Below are 17,509 nucleotides of genomic sequence, written 5' to 3' on the forward strand. Positions count from 1 at the left end.
AATGAGTTTTTTTTTTCTTTTATCTTTTGTTTCATGTGATACCAGGTCAATACCTCACTTGAATTGGATAATAGCATCATGGCCGGCCTTAGCCCCTACTGGGATTTTTGGCCTATGGCAATGAGTCACATAGCTCTTTATTTTTCCAACTGTTTCAAGTTTTTGAGATTATGATTGTTTTTGACTTAATGAGTTAAATGTTTTTTCAAAAAAACATAGTTATAATTTCAATTAGACACACTAAATTTTTTTTGTCAATTTTTCCCTCAATACTCAATAGAATGAAAAAAGTTTTATATTAATACTTTTTTTCACCAAAAATATCTTTTAATAGATAGTTGAAGATTTTCCAAATGTAAATATCATCAGATTTTAAAACATTATAATCCTTTACCTATTTTTTTTGGATTTTTTTTAACATCAAAATAACTAATCCTTAGGCGTCAGGGAATCTTTGTAAGGAGGGTTGACCACCAAGTGAAAAAAATGACATTTAAAATATTTAAATTTATCAATTTCACGAAGAAAATGAAAATTTGTTCTGAATCCTTAACCACTTGTGTCGACTCAGATTTGCGAGTTTGATCTATTTTTATTAATACCTATTTTGAAACATTTACTATTTTGTTTTTTTATTCATTAAAAGAAAAGCAATATTTGTTGATGTGTGCAATTAATCAAATTATAAACAAACGATGATTTCAACACTTCACGTTCAAGTCTTCTTATGGAAGAAAGACATTTGAGTATTCCATCGAATTTGTAAAGTTTTAAACCACCTATTTCTATGCAATCCAGGTAGGATGAAAATGGATTAAATCAAAACTAAACTTATCTGAATAGGCTTAGGCTTCTTATGAGCATCACTGTTAATTTCATATTTATGGAATTAAAATAATTGAAGATTGGAAAGCTATTTAGATATTCATATATTACATGAAATATATAAACTTTAATGTAATATGAGTATCTAAATACTTATAAAACATAGTTAATTACACTCTATCTATAATTACATTCTAACACTTTCAATAAAGTTAATTTTAACCAATAAGTTATTGAGTTAAATTTTATTAAATAAGGTCACGAATTCAAATTTTATAAATAAAAATAATTTGATTGAGAAAAGAAACTTTACTAAAAATAATCAGATTTTTTTATAAAAAAAATAATAATTTGATTAAATACTCCACAGTTCACACCAAAAATGATTTTTTTATATGCCAAGGCGAACTTTGCAGTTGAAAACTCCCAAGACCATATCATATATCACTATAAATGTGTGGGTCAGTATCAGTTATTGTGTATGGCACCCAAGTCAAACTTGGAAATGAAGCTCAGGATCACAATTCATTGCGCATGTGCGTGTCAGTTATCGTGTATCACATCCAATAATCTTCAAGAAAAATTTAGAATATTCCTTTTCATACTACACGGTAAAAAATTGGATGAAAGTATATGATAATGATGTTAAGTGTTAACCATTACTTGAATCTTCACCAATACGGTAAGAAGAATATTTGGTTCAAATTTTATTTAGGGTGTCTTTTTTTTTCCTCCTTAAACGGCCCATAAAAGTAGAACAACCGAGTCCCTAACTTGTCACAGCAATGTTATTCAAAATCCAGTGGAAACAACCAATTGCTAAAAAAGACAGATTAAACATTTATTTTGAATATAATTTTACATGTTTGATTTCATATTATAAAAAAAATTAAATTAATTTTCAATTAAAATAACTTTAAATAACTTGTATATTGATTCAAAATTTTATATTTAAAATTGTAATATAAAAATAAATAATATTACTCCAAAATAAATTTTAAAGAAAACCAATTTTACTAGCATCCATCCAAATAGACATTTATTTCACTATAACCAAAACTGCCACAAAATGAGATGCCAAGAACGCTTAGCTTGAACTTCAACTTAATCCACAGTAGCCGAATTATCACATACAACGAAAATCCAAATAGAAAGTATTCAACACACGAAATTCATATAACCATTTGTCATTCACTAAATTTACTTCAAATTCACACTAACTAGGATGCAATTATTAGTAGAAATTAGAATAATAGAAGAAACTTGAGTAAGTCTTGCATTACCGAGCAGAAGATAATATACATAACCATTAAACAAAACACAAATTCCCAACAACATTTTAAAGCCCAGCGAAGAACAAATCCAGGCCCAGAAAAAGCCCAAGCCCTCAGCCTCCGAAACCGTAGAGGGTCCTTCCCTGCCTCTTGAGCGCGTAAACGACGTCCATGGCCGTGACGGTCTTTCTCCTAGCGTGCTCGGTGTAGGTGACGGCGTCGCGAATGACGTTCTCGAGGAAGATCTTGAGCACACCCCTGGTTTCCTCGTAGATCAAGCCGCTGATTCTTTTCACGCCGCCTCTTCTGGCTAGCCTCCGAATCGCGGGTTTCGTGATTCCCTGGATGTTGTCGCGGAGCACCTTGCGATGCCTCTTTGCTCCACCCTTTCCCAAACCCTTGCCTCCCTTTCCGCGACCAGACATTGTTGCTTCTTCTTCAGAGAAAATTTTGGGGAATTAGGGATTGTGATTTTGAGTTTGATGATGGGAATGGGGTATTTATTTCGAGCGGGAAAGACTGCGGGGTATGAATCGAGAGTAGGTTTGTTGCTTTCATCGTGGCCGTTCGGGGGGGGGGGGTTGTTAATCGACGGCTTGTGTGCGCGATCCGTGGCGAGGTGTGTGGGGCGTTGTGGAACATTGATGGAAATGTTTCGACGGTTCGATTGGTTTTCCGAAAGAAGCCACGGATCGCGATTTTCTTTTGCCTAAGGACCCGTGCGTCGTGACTCGTGACCGCCAGCTTCTTTCCAAAAAGGGATAGAATTTCTTTTTCTCAAAACACAGATAGTTGCAAGAATATTATTATTGGTTTAAGAAAATTTTAGATATGTTCAGAATTAAATATAATTTTCTTGTTAAATCAATTATTATTTCTTATATAAATATAATTTTTTGGAAAAAAAAGGATAGAATTTTAATAGTACATGAATGAATTATCAACCAAGAAAATAATTACTTCCAAAACTTGAACCCAATCAAAGTAATTTTTTTTCATCTAGAGAGTGTTTGATTTAGAGGATAAAAATAAAAGAGAAATTTCTCTTGAGTATTATTATCTTCTCTCTATCAAACACACCATAAATATTGGTTGAGGTTATGAGTATGATAAAGTCCTCCAATATTTGAAAGGAAGTGGAAGAAGGGATTGTCATTTAGAAAGGAAGAAAAAAAGATTAATCATAACCAGAGTAAAATAAAATGTAATTGATCAATTTAGTGCATAACTAGAATTTTCAGCCATGGCAAACGAAGTATGTGAGGTGTTATGGATGAATATCATTCTAGATGACTTCAAGATAAAGTATGGTGACTCTATAAAACTGTACTTTTGCAATGATAATTCAACTATTTTAACATTGCTGACATGCTTTTACAACATGACAAAATTAAGCATATAAAGATTGATATACACTTAAAAAAAAAAGTTGGACAGCAGTCTTATAGGTTATAGCTATAACCTACATCCCTTCAGGGTTCTAATTGCAGGTAAATATTTACGTTTATTTTCACTTAGAAATTGATTTTGTGCCTATGATTTAAGTGATTATTATTTTGGGTGTAAATTTTCATACTAAATTTCACTAGTAACATGCTTTTCAAATAACAAATCCAAACATAAAATCAAGTTACGTGAAATCAAGTTAAAACAAACTCAATTTTTTTTATAAATGCTCGTCCAAATATAATTGAAAATAACCATGATGTGATATAATTAGTAGATAATATTATCTTTTAAACATGAAGTCATGCGTTTAAAACTGTACTTTTGTGATGATAATTCAACTATTTTAACATTGCTTACATGCTTGTCCAACATGACAAAATTAAGCATATAAAGATTGATATACACTTAAAAAAATGGTTTTTTTTTTCATAAATATATCTTCTTTTTTCTATTTTTTCTCAATTTACACTACTTTGTAATTTAATTTTAAATATACATTATTTGGGACTTTCTCTCTCTTTTTTATTTTTTTAATTTAAAATATTATAAAATATAGATATTATATTATATAATTTTTTTAATTTCTTTTAAAATTACTTATTTATGAAATTAAATTTTATAATTTTGTTTTTTAATTTTTTAAAAGAAAATGATATTATTAAATATAATTATTTTTGTTTTATTATTTAATTTACTTAACATATTTTTTAGGTGAATATTTTTATTTAAAATCTGAATTTTCTAATATAATTATTTTTAATATAATTATATTACTAAATATAATTAGTTTGTTTATGTCATTAAATTTAATTAAAGATGAGAAGACATTTTGTTTAAGAACTTATTTATAAAAGAACATTATATTGTATTATCAATAAAATATTTAAACAATTACATTTGACTAAGAAAAACTTAAGATGACGATATGTTATGACAATTGTTTCTGTTGTGACCATGTTGACGGCAAACCACATTTTTCTCTACTTTCCTGTTCATTTTATTTTTCCTCCATATCAGTAGGAATGCAAGTTGAAACGGGACGATTCTTGCCATATTGATTCGGGTGGCAGCAAAAAATAATTGTTAATTAAATATCTTTAAAAATATTTTCAATATATTTTTATTATAAAAAATATCTCATATTTAACAGTTATCAGTATTTTTTGGATATTTTAATCTTTTCTTTTCGCAAGCCATAAATAATAAAAGAGTAAAATATCAAATTAGTCCCTCACTTTTGAAGGCGCTGTCGATTTGGTCCCTGAGATTTAAAAAATGTCAAAATGATCATCGACTTTACATTTCGTTTGTCACGTTAGTTCCTGCCGTTAGTAATATCTTAATACCGTTAGTAAATGTGTGATGTGACACGTTAAGTGCCACTTGGACACACACGTGGAACTTTCACATCAGTTTCTTCTACTTGCCACGTAAGGAGGGACTAAATTGACATTAAATGGACTAAAATGACATAATTTAGGTGATCATCTTTTTCCCCCAAAATGTCAAAACTATAACGACTACTTTAACATTCACGCTTTCATTTCATTTTTCCTCGTACTCATACTCTCATCCAATTCTTATTCTTCTCCTATTTATCTTTCTCCATCTTTGTAGTTCTTCTTCTATTATTTTGTGGTCTACCATGTGCGCTAATTCAAGCACAAGGGGGAATGTCACGTCAAACCGTCTTTGCTATTGTCGTAGAAGAGCTACTATTCGAACAACAAGGACGATAAGAAATAATGGGAGACTGTTTGATGCTTGTCCATTACCACAAGTAAGTAATGTTAATGGTGTTTTTTGTATTCTAATTTTTGTGCAAGATTGAACATGGGTATTTTGTGTTGTGCAACAAGATGCAGATTGATGTAATTTCTTTTCGTGGGTTGATGAAGACATTGATGTTAGTGCAACTGAAATAGGTAAAATAAAACCAATATCAGACTTTGGTCTAAGGTTGAGACTGGAGATTCTGCAAAGAGAAGTTAGGGTTTTAACATTTTGAGGAAAAAGATGATCACCTAAATTATGTCATTTTAATCCCTTTAATGTCAATTGTGGAAGTTACACGTGTGCGTCCAGGTGACACTTAACGTGCCACATCACACATTTACTAACGGTGTTAAGAGACTACTAACGGCAGGGACTAACGTGACAAACAGAATATAAAGTCGAGGATCATTTTGACATTTTTTAAATCTCAGGGACCAAATTTACAGCGCCTCCAAAAGTGAGAGACTAATTTGGTACTTTACTCAATAATAAAAATATCAATTCTTATCACTTAAGTCAAAAGTAACGACTAAATAAATATTTTTAAAGATATTTTCAATATAGCAGTTACTACTCTTTGAAATTTTATGTCTATTGTATAAGATAAATGTATCAATTTTTTTTTTACTGTGCTTTTTAGTTTATTTTAATACTATTAACTAATTTTCTTATTTTTTAATTAACTAACATAACAAAAAAAATATCAACAATACATAAATTTAACTACAAAAGTACATACAAAGTAACTAAAAAATTGTACTATAATTTTATCCAATTTTTTTATTTTTCTTTATCTATATATTTTTTCTTTAAAAAAATAAAAAATAAAAATATTAAATTTAATTTAATAAATAAGTAATTTTAAAACCAATTAAAAAAATTATATAATATAATATTTATGTTTTATAATATTTTAAATTAAAAAATAAACAAAGAGGAGAGTTAAAATCCCAAATAATGTATATTGAGAATTAAATTGCAAAGTAGTATAGATTGAAAAAAATAAGAGAAAAAAAATGTATTTGTGAAAAAAAAATCTAAAAAAAACAGTTGAACAGCGGTCTTATAGACTATAGCCATAACCTACATTCCTTCAGGGTTCTAATTGCAGGTAAATATTTACGTTTATTTTCACTTAGAAATTGATTTTGTGCCTATGATTTAAGTGATTATTGTTTTGGGTGTAAATTTTCATACTAAATTTCACTAGTAATATGCTTTTCAAATAACAAATCCAAACATAAAATCAAGTTACGTGAAATCAAGTTAAAATAAACTCTTTTTTTTTTTATAAATGCTGGTCAAAATATAATTAAAAATAACCAATATAATGTAATATGATTAGTAGATAATATTATCCCTTAAGCATGAAGTCATGCGTTTAATCTCTCTGACTTCAATATGAAAAAACATCTTTTGAGAGAAATCAATTCTTTAGATGAATCTTAATATCTTAGGAATTAATTTTTTTTTTTTACGTTTCGAAAGATAGTTTGATTCAAAAAAAAAAATATATATATATATATAATTAAGAATAAATTAGTATTCATTTACCAAGTTGTGAGAGCCTGAAATAATCATCGAGTGATAAATATTATCTTTTATCACATTTTTTTTTATTTTTGCACACTTTTAAATAATATTTTATAAATCAACTCAATAGGTTAAATTTGGAAATATGAACAATACATGTGCACATTTAATTTCTCACAATATATTCCACCCGTTTTCATTTCTTTTTTCCTCTTCGCGTTTTCTTTGTAAAAACCTATTATGATGAGCAACTTTTCAATGGTATGAAAATTTTAAAGTGTATAACTAAAAACAATGTTTTATTTTCCCATATTATTCTAAACAGTCGATTATTTATAAGTACAAAACCAACAACAGCAAATAATTACATAACCATGATGTAATTTTACTATAAAAATATAATTATTTTAAAAATTCTAAATTAAATAAGTTATCTTAAAATCAATTTTCACCTAATATATATAAACATAAAATTGTTGTGAATAATTGATTTGATAACCTTCCTTAATCGTGCCTCACGTTATAAACCTATCAGGGTTTTCATTATCCCCTAATGGACTAAACTGATTTTCTTTAATTAAGCCATATCAATTTTTTGTTGATATTCTAATTATGTCACTTATATTGAGCACATAAAAAATTTAAATAACTAATATAAATATTATAATGTAATATGTAGCCCACATTAATTAATTAATTAAGAATTATAAAATTCTTAACAAAAACTTATTTCATACAATCAATTATTAAAATAATTTTCCAACTAATCTAGACACGAACTCATTGAAAATAATAAAATTGCTTATTAAATTAAAATATTTAATAAAATTAGTTGTTAAGTACTTAAATAAAAAAATATATGTTGATATTATTTTTTAAATATTTTCTTTTATTTTACACATAAAAATATATTTTCAAGTTTTTTAGTTAATTTCAAATTTTTTAAGATAAAGTAATTTTGAAAAGGAAGTGGGGGGTTTGTCGTCAATTTAGAGCGGAAAGGAAGAATTCTATTAAAATATTCAGGATCGAAATAGAAAAATAAGTTATAATGTGAGTAGTGTCTAAAAATGTCAACCATAAACTAACAAGAAAAAAGATTATATATTAACAATGCAAAATTATGATAAGATTATTAATTTTTATATTTATTTTAAAAATTATATTAACAGGGAATGAAGACGGTGAAAATCTAAAACTGAAATATTTTTTTATTAAAAAAAACAAGCTTATAAACTAATCAAATAAACTATAAACTAAGTGAAAGAAGTGAAACTACCAAAAAGGGACAATAATTTTTATAAATGATCAAATAGGGATAAATTTTAAATTAATACTCACAAAGGCTAAGTCTTAGGATAGTCCATCACTTTTAAATACAAAGTCATAAATTAATTCATAATTTTTATTTTTGTATTTTACTAAAGTCATAAAAAAGTAATTTCTTATTTTTTTAATTATGACTTTGAAGTCGTAAATATTTTTTAAATTTTTTCATTAGAAGTCGTAAATGATTTATGGCTTTAAAATTGTATTTTTTATAAAAAATAATTAATTATTTAACAATTTCAAATTAATTTTAATTTTAATTTCTTATAAATGTTTTAAATATTTTTTACTGATATTAACAAATAATATTAACTTAAAATTTATTAAATAATATTAAATTATTTTTAAATTTTTTAGTTAATTTTTACATATATCATTAAGTAAATTAATAATTTTGTACAATATTATTAATTAATTTTATTTGATAAAATCATTTTAATATTAACAAAAAAAATAATTAAGTAATAAAAGTAATTGTTAAAATAAAAACAAAATAATAAATTAATATTAAATGACCAATACAAATTAAATACAAACATAAAATTAAAAAGTAAAAATAATATTAACCATTAACTTGCTTGTATACAACTAGTAACTAATCTTTCTACATTTCTTACTACATTTTAATATTTTTATTTAAATTTAAGTATATTATTTTCATTATTTTTATAATTTATAAAACAATTAATAATCCTTATCATTAGTAAAAAAATATTAAATAAAATAATATACAAAATATTAAATAAAACAACATACAAAAACATACAAAATATTAAATAAAACAATATACAAAAATAAAATAAAATATTTATGACTTGAAAGTCATAATTAAAAAAAGAAGTCATGATGGCTTTGTATTCAGAAGTCATAAGATATCTTACCACTTGTCCTTTTGTGGGTATTAATTTAAAATTTACCCACATTTGGTAATTTACAAAAATTGTTGCCCCTTTTGCTAGTTTAACCGAAATAGTTAGACAAACAGAAACAGTCTTACCCCTTAGGCATTTGAACAACAGGTCGTGCATATATTACGTAAAAATGCCATATCATACACTATCCATGATCAGCAAGGACAGAACAGAAAAGAAACCTTATTACTGTATAGTTTTTTCTCTCTCTTTTTTAAATACATTCTCGGAACCCAAGAAAACCTAAAAACTCCAAATGCATTATCTCAATGCATATGGGAAAGCAAAAAAACTATACATCAATAAATGATTTTACACTAGGTAGATGGTTAGTTTCTGTTTTACACTTCACAAGCATGACAGTTAGAACACATAGCCATCTCTGACATTCTTCAGCTATCTCCTTAACTCCTTTCATATACAAGAAATTGAACTGTACAGTACAGTATGTAGTTTCCAGCACTCTCAGACAACTGTTAAGAGAGTTTGAAACACATCTCATCAGCAATTTACAAATTAATAGGAGTCCAACATTTACTATAACAAAATTAGAAACACAAAAAGTAGTTTTAACATACGAAAGAATATTCTGTAAAACATAAACGTACATACAGAAATTAGAGAACATATCCACACACAGAGGATTTGTTTATTTTAAGTGAGCAAAACAAATCTTAACCATATATGTTTACATAGATGAAAAAAATTAAAAGTAACCTAAAAGGTCGCATCTGTTTATATTTTAATCTTGACCATTTATGTTATAGTTCAAATATTTGTTTCTCTAGCAATATAACACGATTTACTTAATATGCTCCATACATTTGGTTAGTGGTGTTTGCAAGACCACACACAAAACACCAAGGATAACAGTATCCACAAAAGCAAGACTAGTAAGCCAGGAAAAAGTTCTAAATATATTTGCAAGTTGAAAGGCAAATATACGTATATTTATGCTCACCAGGATCGTCAAAATTTACTCTTTCTCCAGTAGCGAATAGGCAATAGAAAATAGCAGCAAGAAAGTAAAGGAGCGATGTAAGCAACAGAAATCCTGGGAAGGAACCAACTAGCTCAACAAAAAGCCCAGCTCCAACTGTTCCAAATATAGCAGCCAATGTTCCAGCAGTATTTGATATTCCTAGAAAAAGAAATCAAGAGGTCTTCATTATAAGAGATCTTATTGTAAAGTACATAGACAAGTATTTTCTCAACTCCTAGCAGTTTTTACTTATATCTCACCCTATTTTTCCCATATATGCTAAAAGTCCATTGAATGTTAGATAGCACAAGAGAGCTTCTTCAATTAATTCCTACACTAGTTAAAGGAATTACCCAATTCTATATGGAAAAATAATAGCTACCAATTTACCTTTTACCACACATCACATATAAAGATAACATAATACAGGCTCCAAATGATTTCAAATGTATTTACAGATGACAATATGCTACTAATCTTATTAAATGCATTTTGGAACACCAAAACATGTAGAATCCCCACAAGATAAAAGCATACCATGTAAAACACCAGAATACTGCGGTGCAATCTCCTGTGATAACAAAGAAGATGAATATTATATTAGAGACAGAAGACTTCTAACAAAAAAAAAATGTTTTTACATGGCTAAAAATAGAAACCTGAAGGTTCACAAGAAAACCAGAGTGACTGAAGGATTTCAGGCCAAAAGCTAAAGTAAGCCAAGCAGAACCTATTGAGGGGTTTTTTGCTGTTGCTAAGCCAATGAGGCAGAGTCCAGGACCAATAAAACCAATGGACTGCAGTGAAAGTGAAGAATGCGTATTATACATTTAAACTAATATATAGTGAGAACAACCAAATCCAAACTGGGATGAGTGGAGAAAATAAAGATAACTACAAGAAGAAGACAATCAGAGCTTTTTCCCATTAAATGGGGTCAACTACATGAATCAAATGACACCATTGAGCACTATCCAAAACCAAAGACTTCAAAAATACATTATACATCAACAAGTGCTTTGATAGGACCCAGCAATAGGATAGAATAGAAAAATGTGAAATCTTACATGTCTCCTCTCTTTTCTAGTATATGCAATGCAACATACCTGCATAATCTTACGAGTCAAAGTGACACTTGTACCACTTTGTATCATCATATCCGACCACAAGCCAGCAAAGTAACCCGTGACAGCCATCACAGCCCATGGAACTGCACTAAACCATGCCGCATGCCTGAGATCCACACGGTACACCTATAATGGAAAACCATTTATACATGGTTCTAAGTGTTGATTTCTAAATATTTTTATAATTTGACAATCACAACTAAATATGATAAATCTTACTGAGCTGAAGTATATGGGCATCCAAGAAAGAACAGTAAAAAAACCCTGTGAAATAAGAAAAAAAAGGGCAATAAATAAGAATTTGCATGAATGATAATAACAACAGTACAACACTGCATGATGTGGACTCCTGAGCCACATTTAAGGAACCTCTGTTATATTTTTCTTTTGGTGACTTGGATGGGAAGTGGGAACCGAAGGTGAGGATTACCTCATGCAATAAGATAAGTGAATCCAATTGGGGCAAAATAAATGACAATTTGCTATCAAATATGACAATTATCAGCTCCAATTAAGAACACCAGCAACATAAATCAAACAAATGCTGGAGTCTGAGGCCTTACCCAACTGTGCATGGAATTTGCAATGATTAGAGACCATGTTGGCCGCTTTGAAAGCAAGCGCCTGAAAGGAGGGATCACTTTAACTTTCTTGGGCTTAGCTGTCTCCACTGAAAAAGACTTGTGCCTTCTATTCGATATATACTCCAGCTCATATTTTGATATCTGAGGACTCCGATCAGGAGTGCTTGACGTTGCAGACAACCACACCAACACCCAAAGAAACCCAGACAATCCAAAAATCACAAAGGGACCAAATATACCACCTTGCGACATGAGAATGGGAGAAAGCGTGAGCCCTATTGCACATCCAAGCTGAAATCCAGCCATCGAGATTCCTACAGCCCTTGATCGTTCGGTTTGTGGAAACCATCTAAAGTGAAGAACCAAAACCAGTCATTATAAATATCAAGCCTATTTCGCTCCAGCAATTCCATAGTGATAATCAAAGCCCATCTCAAAAAAATAAAAACTCATAAGTCAAAACATAATAACATCTTAAAATGAAAATTTTTCAGAACATGAAACATAGAGGCTGTATTTGGTTTCACAGTGGCATATTCAAACTCATGGTTGCAAGGGTTAAACATGACTTTCAGCAGTCTTAATATTTCAGCATTGGTTTTTTTGTTTCATGGAGGTGTATTCAAGAGAGTTAAGCTCACGTTTGGTTCAATGTATTGTTTGTGTAAAGCAATTTATACTAAGTTTTACTACAAACATGTTTTTTGAGATAAAAAAGTTTCCAAGCGTAAATCACTTTGCTTCAGACACATACACAATCTTAACCAAAATCAAGTTTACAAAGAGTCACCTTACCTGGCAACCATGTTATTCATGGAAGGAAGAGCAACTCCTTCAGCAATGCCAAGCAAAGCACGGACAGCAAGTAGAGCCAAGAGGGAGGTCTGAGAGGCCCAAGGGGTAAGAAAAGTAGCAAGTGACCACAAGGCCACTCCCCAAGCCATGACCACTTTGCCACCATAGTGATCCACCAATACCCCTCCAGCTATAGGGGAAACCAGATACCCCCACAGAAAAGACGACTGCACTACCACAAACCATACAACACCAAAATCAGAATAAATAACAATACATGCACTTGCACTGTAAAGGTTTTAAGCTGTGATCCAATTATAAACTCTCATATGGTAAGTTTGTTATCTTCTATTATAACTATTAAAAATTATGTTTAATGGTCATGCACAGAAATTGTTAAGTAGTTTTACAATGTCAACTAATTAGAAATCAAAGTAAGTATAATTTTTAAGATAGTTATTATAAAAGTCAACAAGCTTATCATAGGGTGATTTGTGATTGAATAAAAGTGTAAAACCACCTAATACAGTCGGGTGCATAACTTATTTTCTCTTAAAAATTACACCAAAAATGATTTCTGATTAGTTGAGAGTGTAATAACTTTTACAGAAAAACTGCATCTCGATTAAACTCACAAAATCCAACAGCTAAAAACAGGAATTTAGCAGAGTCAATTCATCAAACACTTGGTGTGCGAGAACCTGAACGATTCCGGCGAAGGCGCGGCTCCACCCGTTGGCGAGGGACAGCGGCACGATGGCCACCGACATGACGACGCGATCGGCGTTGCATAGAGCGAGAGCAAGAGCCAGCATGGCCACCACTTTGACTCTCTCGGAAGTGATGAACTCAGCAAAACTCGACGACTGTTGTTGCTGGCTCTCCTCGGGACCCGAATTGAAGTGAGCGTCGTTGGAGGAAACGCGGAGGCGGCGGGTAAGGGAGTGGACAGAGGCAGCTGAGCCATTCGAAAAAAATTTGAATTCCGCTCTCTTGAGATGAGGTTTGGGAGAGTGGAACGCCGCCGCCGCTCTGGCGCGGTGGTTTAGGGGTAGTGAGAGGGGTTTAGCGGCGAGAGTGACGGCGGAAGACAGCGTTGCCATGGCCGCGGACGGTGGAAGTTTGTTCTTATCAGTGACTAAAAAGAACGACGCGGCTTGGTTGGTGTGGTGGTTGACAATTACGCAAATCGCCTTGTCTTTTGCACATTGTTTTAGTGTAATTTTAAAGAAGAATCATGAGTAGTAACGAGTACGTGGTTTTGATACTTGTTTTGTGATACTAAAGGCTATATTAAAATATAAATAGAAAAGGACTACACTGGCAATGTAAAATATCTTACATGGTTACTATGTAAGATTACGATTTAAGAGTAGGATTAAATTTAGTTCTAAAATGTTTAAATTTGTAAAAATGGATAGAATAGAGGAAGTGAGATGAAACAATAAGAGTATTAGTTATCATTATTTAAAGTATTTGAAATGCCGTGTTGAAAATGATCTCCATCACCATATTAGTTATATGAAAAAATAGTAATATGAATGGAGTAATGATTTGTAGATAACTCTCTGTATTAAAGATTCTACAACATAATATATTACTCCATCACTAACTAATATTTAATGTTAGTGATGTTAAACTCTAATATCCTGACATTTGATTTAGTTTCATATTTAATTTCGAATATTGAGTTATGATTATAAGTAAAATTTAATTTTTAATATCACAAAATTATAAATATTATTGTTTAATATATTATATTTAAAATTGAAATAATATAATTTAACTATTACTTATTGAACCACCATTAAACTTTGAACTACTACTAGTTTAATTCAATAATGATCGATTCAATTTTAAAAATCTTTCTATAATTATTATTGATTCAATCCAAGAATAGTTTGAACCAACTAGTTCAAAGAACGATCTAATTTTAAAAATTATGAACACAAATATATGGTAAACATCAAATAGCTGCTGTGATGCTATTTTCACTTTTTTGGTTATTCTTATTTGCCATGATGAAATCAAACTGCAACATGGCAGTTGCCAAGGGAAAATATGTTGAAACTTGATGTCTCAGTTAGCAATGAAGACTGATAGTATATGAGAAGAAATGGAATAATGGTCACACAAACTGAATAAACCAAGCAGGATTTTTTTGCACATGCTTCAAATTATGCTCTCAATTAGAACTTCATCTAATTAACGAGTAATGACACATACCCAAGTCAGTTTCCCAAAAAAACCTTCATTTATTTACATATATATTTCATACACATCTTATCTACCATATCGAATTACATTTTGCTGTTATGTCTACCAAATAGTGAATGACGACCTTCCGCTATCAATTCTCCAGTTGCTTTGTTTTTAAGAAGAACAATAGTCCCAGAATAACCTCCTTTCCTTCCTAACAACCTAGAAGTAATTTCTAGTTCATCCTGCACCATAATATCAATATGTCCATAAGGTATAACACAAATACATTTAAAATACGTAAAGAGAGTAGGAAAGTTGGGTAGTTATTTGTAGTGCAAAGAACCCAGTTGTTAAATGTTAATGAAATCTGAAGCAAAAGTCTTATAATAAGAAGTGGTTGGAATCATGGAATGGCAAGTGAACGGATACATACAATAAACATGTTGCCTAGCATTACTAAGTCTGAACCTTAACAAAAGGACAATTCCTTTTTTTTTTTTTTTTTCTTTTTTTAAATCCTCAGCGTAATCTAAGTCGAGTCAGGTGAACCCATTTAAGAGGACAAAGCTATTCTGGCGACAATTTTTTTTTCGTTCACAAAAGTCGAACCCAAGATATAACTCAAGGCGAACCAGCTATTTGTCACTTAGACCAACAGGCATTGATGAAAAGAACACTTTTTACAATCTTATTTCAGATAAGGGACATTCTAATAATGGAACAGGGTCAATCTTAAGTCTCATTTTTTATCTGTTCAGTTTTCACACATGTTTTGAATGGTTGAGACTGCATTTTGAACTGTAGAGCAACCGAGTCCATCTAAGAACAGTTTGGCAGAAATTAATTGGACAGTTGGATAGCATATCTATCTATAAAATGCAATACGCAATCTAATAAATCTTAATGTGGTCTAAAGTTTATTATGAATTCATAAACTTCCCTGATGCTATTCACTATAGTAACTAACTAGCCTACTAATGTTGGACTGGGTAGATATGAGGTCATTATCAATTACCATCCCCCTATATACAACAGACAAAAATTAATGATGTGAAAGTAGGGTTTGATGCACAACATCAATCATCAATTTCAACCTTATCCTCTCACTTAGCAAAATAGGCATTAATTAAGATGTTATTGTTAGTACAGTATATGGTAATAACTTACGCCAACTCTCACAGATGAGAGAAAAGAAATAGACATGTCAACGGAAACATTCATGGGGAGACCCTCTTCATGGATGACAGCACCTCCAACCTCGTCCACCAGATTCGCAATTGCTCCACTCGCCAACTTCCCACTCCTGTCCTGTAACAACACAAAGAACATTCAATTTCACTTCAATTACTAAGATTATTAGTGCATGTTTAATTTGGAGTCGGAAATGTTGTTGCACGCACATGTTTCAATACAAATCTGAGGGATAAAAATAAAAGATTTTGATCGGTTAGTAAAATTACTTTAGCCTTAGATAATCAAACATGCACTAATAATTGAAGTAAAGTGATATGAAATGAAAGATACAGCGAGGCGCGAGGGGACTTTGAAAGTGCAGGAGACGAGACCGGGTTGGACTCGGTCAACTCGGATGCCAGAGAGGATGAAGTGTTCGTAGAAGGAGGAGTTATCGCCGGCTCTGAGGGAAGGAACAGAGTTGAGTCGTGACATAGCGACCGATTCTTGCTGCGTTAGTCTCAGCATCTCTCTCACCTTCTCCATCCTCTTTGTCTTGCCTTTTTCCAACCCACCAAGACGAAGACGATCTATAGGGGTTGTTTGTTGCTGGTTGCTATCTGGATCGTGAGTTCACTTGAGCCTAATGGGCTTTTACATTGTTTAACTTCTTGAGTGTTGCTAGGTGCAGCCATCATTATTGTTGGTGCACCCAATATTTTTTGAAAATGGTAAAATTGTTCCTGTTAATTTCTTCCCTTACGAATCAAATTGATCCGTAAGTTGATTTTTAAGACTTACAGATCAAGTTGATCCGTAAAAAACTTACAGATCAACTTGATCCGTAAGTTTTAAAAATCAACTTACGAATCAACTTGATCCGTAAAAGATTCACAAATCAACTTGATCCATAAGTCTTAAAAATCAACTTACGGATCAACTTGATCCGTAAAAGACTACCGGATCAAGTTAATCTGTAAGTCTTAAAAATTAACTTATGAATCAACTTGATCCGTAAGGGATATTTTTGTCTTTTTGTGGTTAGTACTGGGTGCACCAGCAATAATGCTGGGTGCACCTAGCAGCAGTCTAACTTCTCTCACCAAATTTGCATAAAGGCCATTCATATTTACACCTCTCAATTTTACTAGTATATCTCCTTATATATATATATATATATATATATATATATATATATATATATATATATATATTACCATAAACTGTTTTTTTTTTCTTCAAAATGTTGAAAAATTTGCGTTTATAAAAATTTTACATTTGGAATGTAGTTTCTCTGGAAGTGGTAAAAATTTAGCACATTACAAAAAGTATTTTCTGGAAGTCAATTTTCAAAAATAAAATAAAATGGGCACCGATTGCCTTTAAGCATTTTCTTTTTTGGGTATTTGCTAAGCGTTGATATACTCGTTTTCTTGTTCAGTTCAGAAGGAAAACTATCAAAAAATGAAATTATAAGTCTAGAAGTCATAGAAATACAAATTCCATGGATGTCTTGACATTCCAATTACAACAAAGATCTTTCAAGTAA

General features: G+C 30.5%; 3 protein-coding genes across 3 annotated transcripts; all 3 read right to left on the reverse strand.

Moving 5' to 3' along the window:
• Positions 1-1,975: 1,975 nt before the first annotated feature.
• On the reverse strand, positions 1,976-2,584 carry LOC114396424 (histone H4). The gene has a single exon (XM_028358403.1). It carries the CDS (start codon positions 2,522-2,524, stop codon positions 2,213-2,215), a length of 312 nt encoding a protein of 103 aa, XP_028214204.1. The 5' UTR covers positions 2,525-2,584; the 3' UTR covers positions 1,976-2,212.
• Positions 2,585-9,189: 6,605 nt separating this feature from the next.
• LOC114396433 (probable anion transporter 4, chloroplastic) lies at positions 9,190-13,877 on the reverse strand. Its single transcript, XM_028358414.1, has 9 exons — positions 13,287-13,877; positions 12,586-12,812; positions 11,770-12,139; positions 11,426-11,470; positions 11,186-11,332; positions 10,739-10,876; positions 10,617-10,650; positions 10,059-10,238; positions 9,190-9,570 (listed from the first exon to the last, which is right to left on the reverse strand). Exons 1-9 carry the CDS (start codon positions 13,686-13,688, stop codon positions 9,563-9,565), a joined length of 1,551 nt encoding a protein of 516 aa, XP_028214215.1. The 5' UTR covers positions 13,689-13,877; the 3' UTR covers positions 9,190-9,562.
• Positions 13,878-14,820: 943 nt separating this feature from the next.
• LOC114396444 (acyl-coenzyme A thioesterase 13) lies at positions 14,821-16,715 on the reverse strand. The gene is made up of 3 exons (XM_028358423.1): positions 16,312-16,715; positions 15,955-16,095; positions 14,821-15,029 (listed from the first exon to the last, which is right to left on the reverse strand). Exons 1-3 carry the CDS (start codon positions 16,504-16,506, stop codon positions 14,886-14,888), a joined length of 480 nt encoding a protein of 159 aa, XP_028214224.1. The 5' UTR covers positions 16,507-16,715; the 3' UTR covers positions 14,821-14,885.
• Between the last annotated feature and the right edge of the window lie 794 nt (positions 16,716-17,509).

Source organism: Glycine soja, chromosome 2 (assembly GCF_004193775.1).
Source record: "Glycine soja cultivar W05 chromosome 2, ASM419377v2, whole genome shotgun sequence".
NCBI classification, from domain to species: domain Eukaryota; kingdom Viridiplantae; phylum Streptophyta; class Magnoliopsida; order Fabales; family Fabaceae; genus Glycine; species Glycine soja.

Excerpts from the sequence above, each read along its gene's own strand:
- LOC114396424 (XM_028358403.1), bottom strand. The coding sequence starts at position 2,524 with ATGTCTGGTCGCGGAAAGGGAGGCAAGGGTTTGGGAAAGGGTGGAGCA.
- LOC114396433 (XM_028358414.1), bottom strand. The coding sequence starts at position 13,688 with ATGGCAACGCTGTCTTCCGCCGTCACTCTCGCCGCTAAACCCCTCTCA. Across the intron at positions 11,333-11,425 it reads TGCCCATATACTTCAGCTCA|GTGTACCGTGTGGATCTCAG; the intron begins GTAAGATTTATC and ends TTTCCATTATAG. Across the intron at positions 10,651-10,738 it reads GTTTTCTTGTGAACCTTCAG|GAGATTGCACCGCAGTATTC; the intron begins GTTTCTATTTTT and ends TTGTTATCACAG.
- LOC114396444 (XM_028358423.1), bottom strand. The coding sequence starts at position 16,506 with ATGGAGAAGGTGAGAGAGATGCTGAGACTAACGCAGCAAGAATCGGTC. Across the intron at positions 16,096-16,311 it reads AAGTCCCCTCGCGCCTCGCT|GACAGGAGTGGGAAGTTGGC; the intron begins GTATCTTTCATT and ends GTGTTGTTACAG. Across the intron at positions 15,030-15,954 it reads TCTCATCTGTGAGAGTTGGC|GATGAACTAGAAATTACTTC; the intron begins GTAAGTTATTAC and ends ATTATGGTGCAG.